Source organism: Lactuca saligna, chromosome 4 (assembly GCF_052625555.1).
Source record: "Lactuca saligna cultivar CGN05327 chromosome 4, ASM5262555v1, whole genome shotgun sequence".
Lineage (NCBI taxonomy): Eukaryota > Viridiplantae > Streptophyta > Magnoliopsida > Asterales > Asteraceae > Lactuca > Lactuca saligna.
The window spans coordinates 53,678,081-53,695,367 of NC_136420.1; the positions used below are offsets into that span (position 1 = coordinate 53,678,081).

A 17,287-nucleotide genomic window follows, 5' to 3' on the forward strand; every position below is an offset into this window, starting at 1 on the left:
ATCTATCCATTCATGTCTGCAATCGAATAACTCTCTGGAAGTTTCATTATTTTTATTATTTTCTTTATTTTACGTTTATAGGGTTTTTCTGTAATTGAGAATGATGATGTGATTTTCTTCTGTCAATTAGGGTTTTGATTTTACTCTTTCTAGTTTAGGATTCTACTATCACCCTGTCTTCTTCATCTTCTTTTCGTTGATTTTTTTTTTTTTTCTGTAAAATCTGATTTTTTAGGTTTGTTTCTATCGTATTGTGTTGTTGATCATTTGATAGATAAAGTCTGGTGTGTTTGGTTAGTTTTGTTGCTCGTTGAGGACGTCTTGTCGATTCAATGTTGTGAAAAAATAATTTTATGAGATCACCAGGTTTTATTCAAATTTATGTGATCATGTAGGACTCCATAAGTTAAACTATATTTAATTTGTTTCTTGTATCTCTTTCTTTGATCTGCATATTACTAATATTACTAATAGAATTCTGTCAAACTCTTGGATCTACTCATATTTCTATATTTAATATGTAAATTTTCATGGTCATAACATGATAACCTCTTTTTATTGTATCTTTAATGGACACGTGGCTTCATGAATTGGGAGGCAGTGTAGTTGTAGTTAACTCCTATTGTTATCTAGTTATGTTGACCAGATGATTTGTTTATTACTTTTAAATGTCTTTTATTGAAACATCATGAAGTGGTTTTTCTTATGGAATTATGGTCTACAACAGTCATAAAGCATTATTTTTCTTTTTTCCTTTTCCTGCTTTTTCCTCTATGTAATTTTTACAAAGAATGCATATCCAATAATATGCCATCTTTATTGTGATTCTACTTGTTACTTGGTGTCTGAAGTTTGCATACTTACAGAATTAGATGAGATGAACTCCATCAGTGTTGTGGAATGAAATCATTGTTTAATAAAAAAACAACAAAGTGGATTCCGATGGCTATGGGTCACCTGTAAGTTTTGATACCTTTTTTTTTTTTTTTTTTTTTTTTTTTTTTTAAATCTTGCTTGGATTTCTTTCAATTTCATTAGTGTATTTCCATTTTATTTGTAATTTTCTATGTGATGCTAGGCAAAAGTGGTAGGTGTAAGGCTCTATCCTTATACTAAATGTGAAACAATTTTTATAATTACATAACACTACAAGGTTAATGATCATTAGCAGCGACAAAAAGTCGCCAGTAATAAATCAAGTTGTCGCCGGTAATAGTAATAGCGGCGACGCGTCGTCGGTAATAAGTCGCCGCTACTACTTCGTCGCTATTGTTGAACTTGTCGCTGCTAATGACCGTGTCGCCGATAATAACTGTCGCCAGTAATTACAATTTTCATTTTTTTAATTTTTTTTGTAATTAATGATTTTGGTTGTCGGTAATAATGTACTCGGTAATTACATACCAACATTCGATTAAATATCAAAAATAATAGTGTCGACGCTAATTACAAAACAAACATCCGATTATAATTAATTAAATATCAAAAATCATAATATCCGATTAAATATAAAAACTAATAATGTCGCCCGGTATTAGTGTCGCCTATAATTACAAAAAACAACCGAAGTTTTACAATCTACCAAGTAGAAAAGCGTGACAACGTATACAAATAAAACTCATCTGACCTACATACCATCATCTTCATTCCTATCGTTTCCTCGATTATTTTGAGATTGAAAAAACAAATTCAGCTTATCCCTACATGTCGGGTCGTTCAGCATTGCACAAAGATTTTCCAACTACATAATTAATAACATATATAAACTTATAAGTTAAATTATCAAACATAAACAAAACTATCAAAATACATTGTTATTTTTAAACTAAGACAAAAAACCAAAGTACGTTGTTATTTTTTGCACTTGGGATAAAAACCTAATTACCAAAGTTTTTAGCAAATAATCACCACAAAACCAAAATTACCAAATCAACATGCATTTTACGATGCTAAAGTAGATTGCTATTTTTAAACTAAGACAAAAAACCAAAGTACGTTGTTATTTTTTGCACTTGGGACAAAAACCTAATTACCAAAGTTTTTAGTAAATAATCACCACAAAACCAAAATTATCAAATCAACATGCATTTTACGATGCTAAAGTAGATTGCTATCTATAAACTAAGATTAACCAAAAAAAAAAAAAAAAAACGAAAGTACGTTGTTATTTTTTGCACTTTGGAAAAAAAACCTAATTACCAAAATACCTGTAATGGTTGTGATTGTTGCGACGGCTGTGGAATCGGCGGGAGAGCAGAAGGTTTACGGCCAATACATCTAATATGGCCACGTCGCTCTGTTAACTGACTTTCACATTGAGTTTGTTCTAACAGCTCTTCAACTAACCGATTCTGTAACTCCCAAAAGTGAGTAACAATTAAGTATACATAAACATTTAATTATATGATAAAATTATAATTAAATACTTATATATTGTTGTTCAGCCCTAGCAGTAACAAATACATCATTCTTATTGGTATGAGCTTTGCGAAACGTTTCCACTCTCTTAAGGTTCTGTTTAACTTTAAAAATTAGATTATATTTTAAATAAATAGTTAACATTACCTTCTTATAGCAAGTACTGCTATACGAGCTCGGCCCCCCAAGATTCACATTTGTTTGCATTTCACATATTTTTTTGTTCCTTTCTAAAGCAATTATGTGTTCGTCTGTTTGGAAATACTCAACTGTTTTTTTCCAATTATCAACTTCCATACCCTTTGGAGGGTTAGCTATTGCTCCCGGGATATTTTCATACCCTCCGACTAACATAAAATATTCTTTTGCGTCAGCTTTATATTCTCAATAACCTTATAACAAAGCTACTTGAAAACTCTCTGTCAACATATTAGCTTGTACATCCCGGTACATCTGATCCAAATTAAACTTTGTCTACAAAAAAAAAAAAAAAAAAAAAAAAAAAAAAAAAAAAAACTAGAAAAACAATTTTATTAACCATATAATATATATTTAAATAAATAATTACCGCTAAATGTTGTAATACGGTGTCCTGTATTGCATACAGGGGAAACTTTTTTCCAAGTGCATTTATAAAAAGGGACCATCTGCCACATTGTTTTTCCAACTTCTCAGGAAAACATGTCTTTCGGCTCTCCTACGGGATCAAATGTGATATCCCTATCATATTCCATGCTAATCGGTTTGCCCTGGTTCCGTAAGATCGCTTTTTTAAGCTTTATATTTTTCGCTTTGCCTCGAACTTTCCTTCGTGCAGATTGCTTAACTACAAATGTAATTAAAAATTATTAGAAACGGTATTTAATTTATAATAACCGAGCAAAAATAGTAAAGAACAATTCATAATAAGACTTATCGTCCTGCTCGTGATGACCAACACCTTTACCATCTGGGAGAGGTGCGTCCTCAGCTCCATCACCCCCGTGTCCACGACCCATAACAGCAGCCATGGTATACATAAACAAAAGCTATATTGTCATCATTTCTTGAAAAATTTAGAAGATATACAAATACAATTTTTAATACAAATACACATTACATAGAAATAAACATTTACATATGAATAAACATTTCTATTTAAACAAGAAATCCAAATAAAGTTCATATTACAAACACGTATTACATAATAACTATTCTAATCAGAATCTTCCTCATATCCTTTAGTGTCTTGTTCTGTATCATAATCAGAATCGGTCTCATCGTAATCAGTCTTGTAATCAGAAACATCATTGACTATACAAGTATAGCATCCTACTTATAGCAAAACCACATACTTTTCCACATAATACACAAGAGCATTAAATTCACATACATATACCACATATACACCAAATACAAATACATTCACATACACACAAAATAACATCCTACTTAAATTAAATACACATATTTTCACATATATAAATAATAATATACTATTTATACCAAATACAAAAATTTCATAATCATATACCACATTTACAACAAACATACATACATTCACATACAAATAATAACATCCTACTTATAACAAATACATATAATTTCACATATATATAGATAAAAACATCATATATATACTTCTACCAAATACTCATACACCACATATACATCAAACATACATACATTGGCATATATACACCAAATTTACATATATTTATACAAATACCAAATTTACAATCTAATTTTCACATATGAAAATTTTCACATAATTTTCACATACAGATACCAAATTCACAAAAAAATGAAATAATAGAAACTGTAAATACCCTCACCGGTAAACTCAAAGACAACACCACCAAAAACACTGAAATTGAACAATTTATTGCAATTTAATCATCAAATTCAACTCTTAATAATCACTAAATGTCCCTAAAGGCTAAACTTCAAGTGAAAGTAATACAATAATCAAATTCATTTTTTTTTCTAATCCAAAGACAACACCACTAAAAACAAGAAATTGAACAATTTATTGGCATTTAATCATCAAATGCAACTACAAATCGAAATTAACATACAAATTAAAAAGGAAACAACAAAATCAACTAACATTTCTTCAAGAAATGAAGCTAAAAATCGGTCCCAAAAGCCCTAACCACCCCTTGATCCTTAATCTCACACAATGTGGGGAGATATGTAGTTGGAACAATCTAATTGAAGACAAACTCAGTAGAAGCTGAAAGAGGAGTAGTGTGGGATGCAACAAACAGAAAGCAAAATGGGAGAAATGAAGAAACTGCATGCATTTTTTTTATCTGCGAGAGCCTTTAGTGGCGACAATTAGAGATTTACCGGCGACAACGGTCAATAGCGGTGACAATATGGAGGGAAGGGTACCGCGTCATTTTTTAGCTAACTAGTAGCGGCGACATTTTTACCTTTTAGCGGCGACACGTGTCGCCGATATTAGGTTAGTGCAGATAAGGGACCCCAACCGTTTGATTGGATATTTGATCGAACGGATTAGATGTAACCGAGGGAGAAAACACGGATTCGAGTGATAACCCTTTAGTGGCGACGCTTTTACCGACGACATGTACTTTTAGCGGCGACTTTTATTTATAGTATATTACGCCATTGTAGCAACAATAGCTTGACAAAGGGATCATGTCATAGTTGGTATATTATGAGTGTATAATTCTGTACATATTGTTGAGTTGATTTTTTTAAAGATATTTTGGAATTTGTGATGTTTTGTTTGGTAAAGCTTAACTAATTTGTTGCCACATGAAAAAAAGGACTCTCTGTTGGTATTTTACAATGATAAAATCATCCTCTTTTGTGTTTCAGATTTCCATCTTCCATCTAAAAGAACAGCTTTGATGAACATAATAAATAATGTATCAGTTAGTTAGTGGAAACAATCAAAGTATGAGTACTGAAGTGTAAATTTAACAACATAGGAGGCAGACTGCTATGATATGGTAAAAGCTTTTTTTTGTTTTCTCAGAAATCTTAAAGGGTGTCTAAAAGTATTCTTTGTTTATTACAGAAAGCAACTAAAAATGCTATAACTGGGTAGATTCTTACAATGCCTTAATAAGAAAAGACTGAAAGCACAATTTTGTAATAGAAAGATATTAAAGTAAAAGGCTATATATAGTAACAAATAAATGGAAGTATGTTGTGAGCAAGAAATGAACTACATAATTTCCTAAACAAGTTAAATGTAAGAACTAGTAGTGTACTTGTATTTATTTGTTTACTTTTATTTCTTACTATTATAGCAATGTGCTTTGGAAATCCTACCCAACTATTACAATGTCATCCAAAAACAAATTAATCTGCACTGATAAAAATGGGTTGCATTTTCATATGATAATAAGAAGAAAGTTGAAAGTGTGATGCTATAAATGAAAGAATGATGTTATAATAGATAAAAAAAATTTAAAAAAAAAAAAAAATACAACGCTATAATATCATGAAAGTACAACGCTAAAAATGAAACTATTTCGATTATCCAATAGTTGGATGAAGAAACAAGTTTAAATGTTAATGGTAAAATGTATTAATATGTTGGATTTTGAAGTGTAATATATATATATATATATATATATATATATATATATATATATATATATATATATATATATATATATATATATATATATAATGTCAGAATAAATCACATATTGAATGTATAACATTGTAACTCTTTACTTTTCCTAACCGGTAATGATATGCCATTTACCTGGAAGAGCCGGTCACCATTGAAAGCATAATAGCATAATGCATTAAATTAAAGTAGTAAGCTTGATTAGTTTTTCAAAATACAATACTTTAATATGAAAAAAGTAGAAGTATAATGTTTTAAAGGGAAATAAATCTAAGTAAAAAGCTATAAATCAAAACCAAATCAAAGTTCAGATTTTTAAAGTATATTGTCTTGGAAGAAAAAATAAGTAAATGTACTCTAATAGGTTGGGTTTTAAAAGTATGTTGGAACTGAAAGAATAATGCTACAAGATGTTTGTTTATAAAGCATAATATTTTAAAACTGAAAAACTATTAAAAGTATAATGACTTTTCAATGTGTAATGTCTATTGTTATAAATAAAGTAAAATGTTATATATGGTTTGATTATTATAATAAAATTTATGATGGGAAAAAAGTTCAAATATCATTATAGGAAAATATTTAAATGTATATATAATATCATAAAAGACCTTATATGTTGTATTTTTTCAGGATTAAAACTCAACTTTGGTTTTTTTTCCTGAAAAAGACCTTGCATTTTTCCAATTTCTTTGATTCTATTTAGCCATGTTAGCACTTTTTCCCCCAAAAAAACTTGTCTAATGTGAGGTTGAGGGTTTTTATGAAAAAATAAATAAATAGTAGATGGTTTTTTATGGAAAAAATGAAAAAAAAAAAACAAGGTAATTAAGGTTTAATCCGGAAAAAACCAAAAGATATAATGTCTTTTATGATATTAACCCAAAAAAAAAACATTCAAAATAATAGTGCTATAACTTGTAGGAAAAATATCAATCCTAAAAAATCTTGGTACAGTCATGGGATTGACGGATTTAATTGGTTAATCAAAATATGTGGATCCTTAAGCATTGTTGAATATTTAACATAATATAAAAAACTAGATTTGGAATTTTATTAATTAGTTCAAATAAACATATTACATTTGTATTATATTAAACTGTTATTTCAAAAAGTTTGCTAATTTTTTATTTTCTTAAAGAAAGATCAAATATTACTTAATTTTGGGTGAGTATCTAATACTTGTATTCGTATTTGAGGAATGAGAGAGATGTGATCATATTTCTAATTTTTCTATATATATTTATGTTTATTTTTCTACTGATTATTTACAATCAAATTGACCATGAATGATTAATTGAGTTTTTGTACTAAAATTTAGTAATTGCATTTTTTATAATAAATAATAAATAACACTTAGCAAATATGAAACAAAAAAAACATCATAATTAAAGTTGAAAGATCCACATTAGTAAACATGTTAACATCAACATATTAATAAACTTATATATACATAAAACATTAGTAAATCAAGAAAGCATCAACATATATAAGTTATGTATAGATAAAACATTCACCAAAAAAAGTTTGATTTTAATATAGATCAAGTTTCAAACAAACACAAACAGTCACCACAAAATGCTTGAAAATAAACTAAAAGAAGTCTGAAACAAACACTGAAAATATAAAAATCTCACAACAAATGTATCATAAAGAATTAAAAACTTCTTCTAGGAATAATTCCGATGTTAGTTGTTTCTAGTTAAGTTGCACGGAAACGGATACGGCAACGGGAAACGGCAAAAATAAAAAATTCAAGATACTAATAGGGCAAAGATACGGCAATATAAAAATATTTTATATATATATATATATATATATATATATATATATATATATATATATATATATATATATATATATTAATGTACTTGATCCTTGTGTTTCTTGTTCTTATGAGACCATAATAATCGATTTCTGAATTGGTGAGTGGTGAATTACTGAATTTTTTCTTGTTCAGTTATTCTTGATCGTGGACAGGAAGGTGCACAAGGCAGTAAACGACTTCGACTATAATTATCCAAGGAGGCAGCGATTAGTGATAGTTGTGGGGCAATTATAGCCTATTACTCCATTAGCCTATTTGGACTTGAAAAGCCCACGCAAAACAAAAAAGAATCAGGAAACTTTGTGGAAACTTATCCAAAACGTTTCTAGATCTGTTGATATGTCCAAGAAACGTTTCACTGCCGTTTCCCCTACATATCCGTTTCCCCAGAGTATCTGATACGGGTACGGCGCCCTAACTGCCGTTTCCATTCATGATAGGTTTCTAGTATCTTTAGTTCGAACTCTATATTGGTTAATTCAGTTAAAATCAAAATGTTCGGAAAAAACGATAACTATTAATAAATGGATTTTCTTAGTTAACTTCATATCAATAAAAATCTATAATTTCTTTAAAAAAAGATAACTTATTTAAATTCAAATGAACCAGTTTTAAGAATCGTATATTATATGCTTTCTTTTTAATGCATAATAGGTCTTTACAATTTGATGTCGTGTTTGTAGGTTATATGCAGCTTAATCTTTATTATATTCTCTTAATTATAACAAAAATATCGCCAATAATTGTTAGCTTAATCTTTATTATATTCTCTTAATTATAACAAAAATATCGCCAATAATTGTTTATATGTTTACGTATATAATATATAAATTTATGGTCCATCTTGGAGAAACAAATTGAACGAATATAATGTCTTTAAAAAAACAAACATAAGGGAGTAGTTTATTTGCCACCGATGATTTTCCAACAACATTTATAAATTATGGCCATGTAAATTATTCATTTATATTTTTAAATATAAAAATAAATCGAAAAAAATAAAGATACCGATCATTTTTCATGTAAATTATTCATTTATATTTTTAAATATAAAAATAAATCAGAAAATAAAGATACCGATCATTTTTCCTTTTTTCTTGGAGCGTTTTGACGAAGTGAACCCATGGATTAACCGACAACCATAGATCAATAGCATCGTCCAACCGATTTAACCATGTGTTATTGCTGATGCGAATCATCCAATCATCACTAATAAAACTGTATCCATGATACCTCGGATACTCACAGAAAGTCAATTCAATTTGGAAATGGTTCGATCATAAGATTCTCTAAATTAAAAAAAGACATCAATTGTAAAAGAACAACTTCTTCCATGTTTTCTCTCTAATAGAGGGCGTAATACTTTTAAACAAAGTACTTTAAATAATATATAACTATGTAAATAAATATAAACGGTTTTTCAAACTTACATTTCGATCAATGTGGACAACGAAGAGTTTGTATGTGCTAACATCTCTCTAAATGAAATACACTATGACCAATTATCAAAATATACCATAAATAAGGATTTAATAGCAATGAAAAGATGTTAACATATGTGTGTCCATCCATGATTCTACAAAAAAATTCAATGCTAACTTTATTTATTGGGTATAAGTAATAATAATCCTTATACTAATAAAAGAGTAGTTATTTTGACATGTGTCACTATATTAGATCTCTTAATTAATATGATGCCACTTGTCAATTTATTAGTTCTCCATTTTAAATTTATTATACCTCTTAATTAATGTGATGTTATTTGTTAATGTATTTATTCTCAATTTTAAATTTTAAATTTTATATTCTTCTTTTCATTAATTCACAAATAAAAAAATGTCTAATATATATTAAAAGTTTATTTTATATATTTATTTGAATCAACGATTATAATTTCACATAACTAATAAAAATATATCGTAATTAATTTATCTAAAATAATTAATTAATACTTTTGAGGTTTTACTATAAAAGTTTACTTAATTTAAAACCGTGGTTTCCACGGGTTATAAATTAATAATATTATTTAAATAAGTTTGAGATCAACTACAAGGATGAAAGAAAGAAAGATGTGGAGTATTATGGCACACACGTGGAGTATTGAGAACAACTATTCATCAAACATTTTTATGTAAATTTGCATGAAATTCAACTATGAGTCGTCAATATGGATACACAACTTGTGTCCTAATAGAATTTCAAGCAGATTTACATAAAAAGTTTGACGAATAGTTATTTTCAATACTCCACATGTATCATATCCAACATCTCCCTTTCTTTCACCCTTATAGTAGATCTCAAACTTATTTAAATAATTATTATTATTATTACTTACACCCGATAAATAAAGTTAGCATTGAAATTTTTTGTAAAATCATGGATGGACACACGTATGTTGACACATTTTCATTGCTACTAAACCCTCATTTGTGGTATATTTTAACAATCAATCCTAGTGGATTTCCTTTGGAGAGATGTTAGCTCGTACAAACTGTTCACTGTCCACATTGATCTAAATGTAAGTTTGAAAAACCGTTTATATTTTATTTACATGGTTATACATTTATTTAAAGTACTTTGTTTAAAAGTATTACATTGTCTATTAGAGAGAAAAAATGGTAAAAGTTGCTCCTCTACAATTGATGGCTTTCTTTAAGAAAGGCGTGTATCATCCTTTAACGGCGACACTATTACCGGCGACACTACAAGAATATTACCGGCGACACTATTTAACGGCGACACTATTACCGGCGATGTGGACTTTTAGCGGCGACAAATGCTAGAGTCGCCTCTAAAAGTACACGTCGTAGGTAATAGCATCGTCGCTAAAGGGTCATCACCCGAATCCGCGTTTTCCCCCTCCGTTACATCTGAACCGTTCGATCAAATATTCAATCCAATGGTTGGGGTACCCCTTATCCGCACTAACCTAATATCGATCGGCAACATATGTGTCGCCGCTAAAAGGTAAAAATGTCATTGCTAATAGTTAGCTAAAAAATGACGCGGTACCATTCCCTCCAGATTGTCGTCGGTAAAGCCCTAATTGTCGCCGCTAAATGTGTCACAGCTAAAGGCTCTCGCAGATAAAAAAAAGCACGCGGTTTCTTTATTTCTCCCATTTTGCTTTCTGTTTGTTGCATCCCACACTTCGCCTCTTTTAGCTTCTACCGAGTTTGTCTTCAATTAGGTTGTTCCAACTACATATCTCCCCACATTGTGTGAGATTAAGGATCAAGAGGTGGTTAGGGCTTTTAGGACCGATTTCTAGCTTCATTTCTTGAAAAAACGTTTGTTGATTTTGTTGTTTCCATTTTAATTTGTATGTTAATTTCGATTTGTAGCTACATTTGATGATTAAATGGCAATAAATTGTTCAATTTCTTGTTTTTAGTGGTGTTGTCTTTGGATTAGAAAAAAAAATAATAAATTTGATTGTTGTATTACTTCCACTTTTAGTTTAACCTTTAGGGACATTTGGTGATTATTAAGAGCTGAATTTGATGATTAAATTGCAATAAATTGTTCAGTTTCAGTGTTTTGGTAGTGTTATCATTGGGTTTACCGGTGAGGGTATTTTCTGGTGAAGACCAATTTTTTTTGCTACATATCCGTTGATTTTCGCCGCAGGTTCTATTATTTCATTTTTTGTGAATTTGGTATTTGTATGTGAAAATAATGTGAAAATTACCATATGTGAAAATTAGATTGTATATTTGGTATTTGTATAAATATGTGTGAATTCGGTGTATACATGTCAATGTATGTGTGTTTGATGTATATGTGGTGTATGCGTATTTGGTAGAAGTATATATATATATATATATATATATATATATGATGTTATTATCTATATATATACGAAATTATATGTATTTGTTATAAGTAGGATGTTATTGTGTGTATGTGAATATATGTATGTTTGTTGAAAATGTGGTATATGATTGTGAAATTTTTGTATTTGGTATAAATAGGAAGTTATTATCTATATATGTGAAAATATGTGTATTTAATTTAAGTAGGATGTTATTTTGTGTGTATGTGAATGTATTTGTATTTGGTGTATATGTGGTATATGTATGTGAATTTCATGCTCTTGTGTATTATGTGGAAAAGTATGTGGTTTTGGCATAAGTAGGATGCTATACTGGTATAGTCAATGATGTATCTGATTGCGAGACTGATTACGATGAGACCGATTCTGATTTTGATACAGAAGAAGACACTGAAGGATATGAGGAAGATTCTGATTAGAATAGTTTTTATGTAATACGTGTTTGTAATATGAACTTTATTTGGATTTCTTGTTTAAATAGAAATGTTTATTCCTATGTAAATGTTTATTTCTATGTAATGTGTACTTGTAATAAAAATTGTATTTGTATATCTTATAAATTTTTCAAGAAATAATGACAATATGGTTTTTGTTTATGTATACCATGGCTACTGTTATGTGTCGTGGACACGGGGGTGGTGGAGCTGAGGACGCACCTCTCCCAGGTGGTAAAGGTGTTGGTCATCACGAGCAGGACGATAAGTCTTATTATGAATTCTTCTTTACTATTTTTGCTCGGTTATTATAAATTAAATACCGTTTCTAATAATTTTTAATTACATTTGTAGTTAAGCAATCTGCACGAAGGAAAGTTCGAGGCAAAGCGAAAAATATAAAGCTTAAAAAAGCGATCTTACGGAACCAGGGCAAACCGATTAGCATGGAATATGATAGGGATATCACATTTGATCCCGTAGGAGAGCCGAAAGACATGTTTTCCCGAGAAGTTGGAAAAACAATGTGGCAGATGGTCCCTTTTGATAAATGCACTTGGAAAAAAGTTTCCCCTGTATGCAATACAGGACACCGTATTACAACATTTAGCGGTAATTATTTATTTAAATATATTTTGTATGGTTAACTAAAATTGTTTTTTACTTGGTTAACTTTTTTTTGTAGACAAAGTTTGATTTGGATCAAATGTACCGGGATGTACAAGCTAATATGTTGACAGAAAGTTTCCAAGCAGCTTTGTTAAAAGGTTATCGAGACGTAAAGCTGACGCAAAAGAATATTTTATGTTAGTCGGAGGGTATGAAGATATCTCGGCAGCGATAGCCAACCCTCCAGAGGGTATGAAAGTTGATAATTGGAAAAAAGCAGTTGAGTATTTCCAAACAAACGAACACAAAATTGCTTCAGAAAGGAACAAAAAAATACGCGAAATGCAAACAAATGTGAATCGTGGGGGTCGAGCTCGTATAGCAGTACTTGCTATAAGAAGGTAAAGTACGATACATATAATTATTTATTTAAAATATAATCTAGTTTTTAAAGTTAAGCAAAACCTTAAGAGAGTGGAAACGTTTCGCAAAGCTCATACCGATAAGAATGATGTATTTGTTACTGCTGAGGCGGAACAACAATATGTAAGTATTTAATTATAATTTTATCATATAATGAAATGTTTATTTATACTTAACTGTTACTCACTTTTGAGAGTTTCAGAATCGGTTAGTTGAAGAACTCTTAGAACAAACTCAATGTGAAAGTCAGTTAACACCCGCTTAAGAAAGAACTGCGTTTGAGAAAGTATTAGGAGAGCGACGTGGTCATATTAGAGGCATTGGCCGTAAACCTTCTGCTCTCCCGCCGATTCCACAGCGTTCGCAACCATCACCACAACCATCACAACCATCACAGGTAAAACAATCTACTTTGGTTTTGTGGTGATTATTTGCTAAAAAGTTTGGTAATTAGGTTTTTGTCCAAAGTGCAAAAAATAACAACGTAATTTGGTTTTTTGTCTTAGTTTAAAAATAGCAATCTACTTTTGCATCGTAAAATGCATATTGATTTGGTAATTTTGGTTTTGTGGTGATTATTTGCTAAAAAGTTTGGTAATTAGGTTTTTGTCCCAAGTGCAAAAAATAACAACGTACTTTGGTTTTTTGTCTTAGTTTAAAAATAGCAATCTACTTTAGCATCGTAAAATGCATGTTGATTTGGTAATTTTGGTTTTGTAGTGATTATTTGCTAAAAACTTTGGTAATTAGGTTTTTATCCCAAGTGCAAAAAATAACAACGTACTTTGGTTTTTTCTCTTAGTTTAAAAATATCAATCTACTTAGCATCGTAAAATGCATGTTGATTTGGTAATTTTGGTTTTGTGGTGATAATTTGCTAAAATCTTTGGTAATTAGATTTTTGTCCCAAGTGCAAAAATAACAACGTACTTTGGTTTTTTATCTTGGTTTAAAAATAACAATGTATTTTGATAGTTTTTGTTTATGTTTGATAATTTAACTTATAAGTTTATATATGTTATTAATTATATAGTTGGAAAATCTTCATGCCATGCTGAACGACCCGACATATAGGGATGAGCTATATTCGTTTTTTCAATCCCAAAATAATCAAGGAAACAATGGGAACGAAGATGATGGTATGTAGGCCACCATGAGTTTTATTTGCATACGTTGTCATGTTTTGCTACTTGGTAGATTGTAAACCTTTGGTTGTTTTTTGCAATTACCGGCAACACTAATATCGGACGATATTATTACTTTTTATATATAATTGGATATTATGACTTTTGATATTTAATTAATTATAATCGGATGTTTGTTTTGTAATTAGCGTCAACACTATTATTTTTTATATTTAATCAAATGTTGTTATGTAATCACCGAGTACATTATTATCGGCAACCAAAATCGTTAATTAAAAAAAAAAAAAATTGTAATTACCGGCGACACTATTACCGACGACAGAATTATATTACCAGCGACATGGTCATTAGCGGCGAAATCTATCATTATCGGTGACACGGTCATTAGCAGCGACATCTATCATTAGCGGCGACAAGTTCATCAATAGCGACGTATCGCCGCTACTACTATCACCGGCGACAACTTGACTTATTACCGACGACTTTTGTCGCCGCTAATGATCGTTTTCCTTGTAGTGTTATGTAATGATAAGTAAATTGTTTCACATTTAGTATAAGGATATTGCCTTACACCTACCACTTTAACCTAGCATCACAATGAAAATTACAAATAAAATGGAAATACCCTAATGAAATTGAAAGAAATCAAAGCAAGATTTTAAATAAAAAACAAAAGGGATCTAAACTTACAGGTGACCCATGGCCATCATAATCCACTTTGTTGCATTTTTTATTAAACAATGATTTCATTCCACAACACTGATGGAGTTCATCTCACCTAATTCTGTAAGTATGCAAACTTCAGACACCAAGTAACAAGTAGAATCACAATAAAGATCGCATATTATTGGATATGCATTCTTTGTAAAAAATGCATAGAGGGAAAAGAGGAAAAGGAAAAAAGAAAAATAATGCTTTTATGACTGTTGTAGACCATAACACTTCATGATGTTTCTTGGTACCAAATAAAAGACATTTAAAAGTAATAAACAAATCATCAGGAATGGTCTACATAACTAGATAACAATAGGAGTGAAGTACAACTACATTGCCTTTTAAGCCACGTGTCCATTAAAGATACAAGAAAATGAGGTTATCATGTTATGGCCATGAAAATTTACATGTTAAATCCAGAAATATGAGTAGATCCAAGAGTTTGACTGAATTCTATTATTAGTAATATGCAGATCAAAGGAAGAGATACAAGAAACAAATTAATATAGTTTAACTTATGGAGTCTTACACGATCACATAAATTTGAATAAAACCTGGTTATCTCATAAAATTATTTTTTCATAACATTGAATCTACAAGACATTCTCAAACGAGCAACAAAACTAACCAAACACACCAGACTTTATCTATCAAATGATCAACAACACAATACGACAGAAACAAACCTAAAAAATCAGATTTTACAGGAAAAAAAAAAAAAAAAAAAAAAAAAAAAAAAAATCAACGAAAAGAAGATGAAGAAGACAGGGTGATAGTAGAATCCTAAATTAGAAAGAGTAAAATCAAAACCCAAATTGACAGAAGAAAATCATCTCATCATTCTCAATTACAGAAAAACCCTATAAACGTAAAATAAAGAAAATAATAAAAATAATGAAACTTACAGAGAGTTCTTCGATTGCAGACATGCCGTGGGTAGATTTGGGTATCGGGGGAACGTAGTTAGAGAGATAGACATGGATCCGGGGGTGTTTGGGTCTCATTGAATCACTGAAGAACAAGAACGTATATATAATCAGAATTCCTAACTTTCTAAATTAGAGAATCAAATTTGTTGCAAGTCATTAACGCTCACAAACAGAATTGAAAAAGAAAATTACGCAAGCGTTTAGAGAAGGAATTAGTAAACACCTGAAGAACCGAAAAACACAACCCAAAGTTTTTACGATTAGGGTTTCAGTTCTCTAACTAGGAATCTCACATATGGCTTGTGTTCTACGAATGCAAAGGATCGAAGGAAGAATACTGCAACGTAAATCCTTAGACTACCCGACCTAACCCAGCCCAATCCACTTTTATTTAAAAATATATATAATTTATTTTTATTTATATTTACTAAAAACTAGAAATACTAAAAATAAATATTTTATTTTGAAACAAATAAATTACTTATTTTAAGCATAAATTTAAATAAAAATATATAAAAAATTATTTTACATTCATCAAACATATTTAATAAAAGAGATAAAATAAGTTTCAAACACGAAAGATGATGCAAACTATTTAATTATTCTTCAAAATTCTCTCCATATATACTCAATCAAATCGTTTTTAGAGTGTTATGCGTTTCTTTATTGTGAACTTGTGCCCTATTGATCATATAATTTGATATATTTGTAATTCCTTGAGTAGAGTATTCAAAAGATTGTTTGTCTTTTGTAGTTATAAATTTGGATGGATCATAATAATGAAAATATGTGTGTCGTTCATCCTCAACAATCATATTATGAATGATGGTACATAGAATCATAATTTTCCTTATCATATCTTTATCCTACATAAGACAAGGGCAGTGAAGATATACAAAACGAGTTTGTAAAACTCTAAATGCTCGTTTAACATCTTTTCTAGCAATCTCTTGATGTTCAACAAACAACTTGTGTTTTTGAAGTTGTGAAGAACTTATTGACTTGACAAAGGCAGTCCATGAAGGATGTATGTCATCAATGAGATAATAAGCCATGTTGTTTTGTCAATCATTCACAGTGTAACTCACCTTTGGTGCTTAACCTGCCAAGACATCATAAAAAAGATCTTTAGAGGACGTTAATGACATTGCATTAACCTTGTTAGGTATGTCAAACCCAACAAGTAATAGGGGTACAACAAACTCTAAATACACTGTTATAACGTACTAAAAAGTAGTACAAGGCAAGCAATATCAATTTTTAGAGACACGAGACAAAAGTATATGAATCTTTGCACAAGGTACTTTGGTCACAAAAGGGAGGTTTTTATGCAAAATATGAAGTAATGTAAATAACA

At 29.8% G+C, this 17,287-nt stretch overlaps 1 protein-coding gene across 6 annotated transcripts; it reads right to left on the reverse strand.

Annotated features, from left to right (window-relative positions):
* Positions 1-1,446: 1,446 nt before the first annotated feature.
* On the reverse strand, positions 1,447-16,296 carry LOC145041877 (uncharacterized). Of its 6 annotated transcripts, XM_078990084.1 has the most exons (8): positions 16,154-16,296; positions 15,907-16,012; positions 14,978-15,071; positions 3,359-3,446; positions 2,987-3,244; positions 2,566-2,892; positions 2,208-2,351; positions 1,447-1,741 (listed from the first exon to the last, which is right to left on the reverse strand). In XM_078990084.1, exons 6-8 carry the CDS (start codon positions 2,770-2,772, stop codon positions 1,628-1,630), a joined length of 465 nt encoding a protein of 154 aa, XP_078846210.1. In that variant the 5' UTR covers positions 2,773-2,892; positions 2,987-3,244; positions 3,359-3,446; positions 14,978-15,071; positions 15,907-16,012; positions 16,154-16,296; the 3' UTR covers positions 1,447-1,627. The 6 variants fall into 6 exon arrangements, with proteins under 6 accessions (XP_078846210.1, XP_078846214.1, XP_078846209.1 ...); XM_078990088.1 differs by lacking the exon at positions 14,978-15,071; XM_078990083.1 differs by lacking the exon at positions 3,359-3,446.
* Between the last annotated feature and the right edge of the window lie 991 nt (positions 16,297-17,287).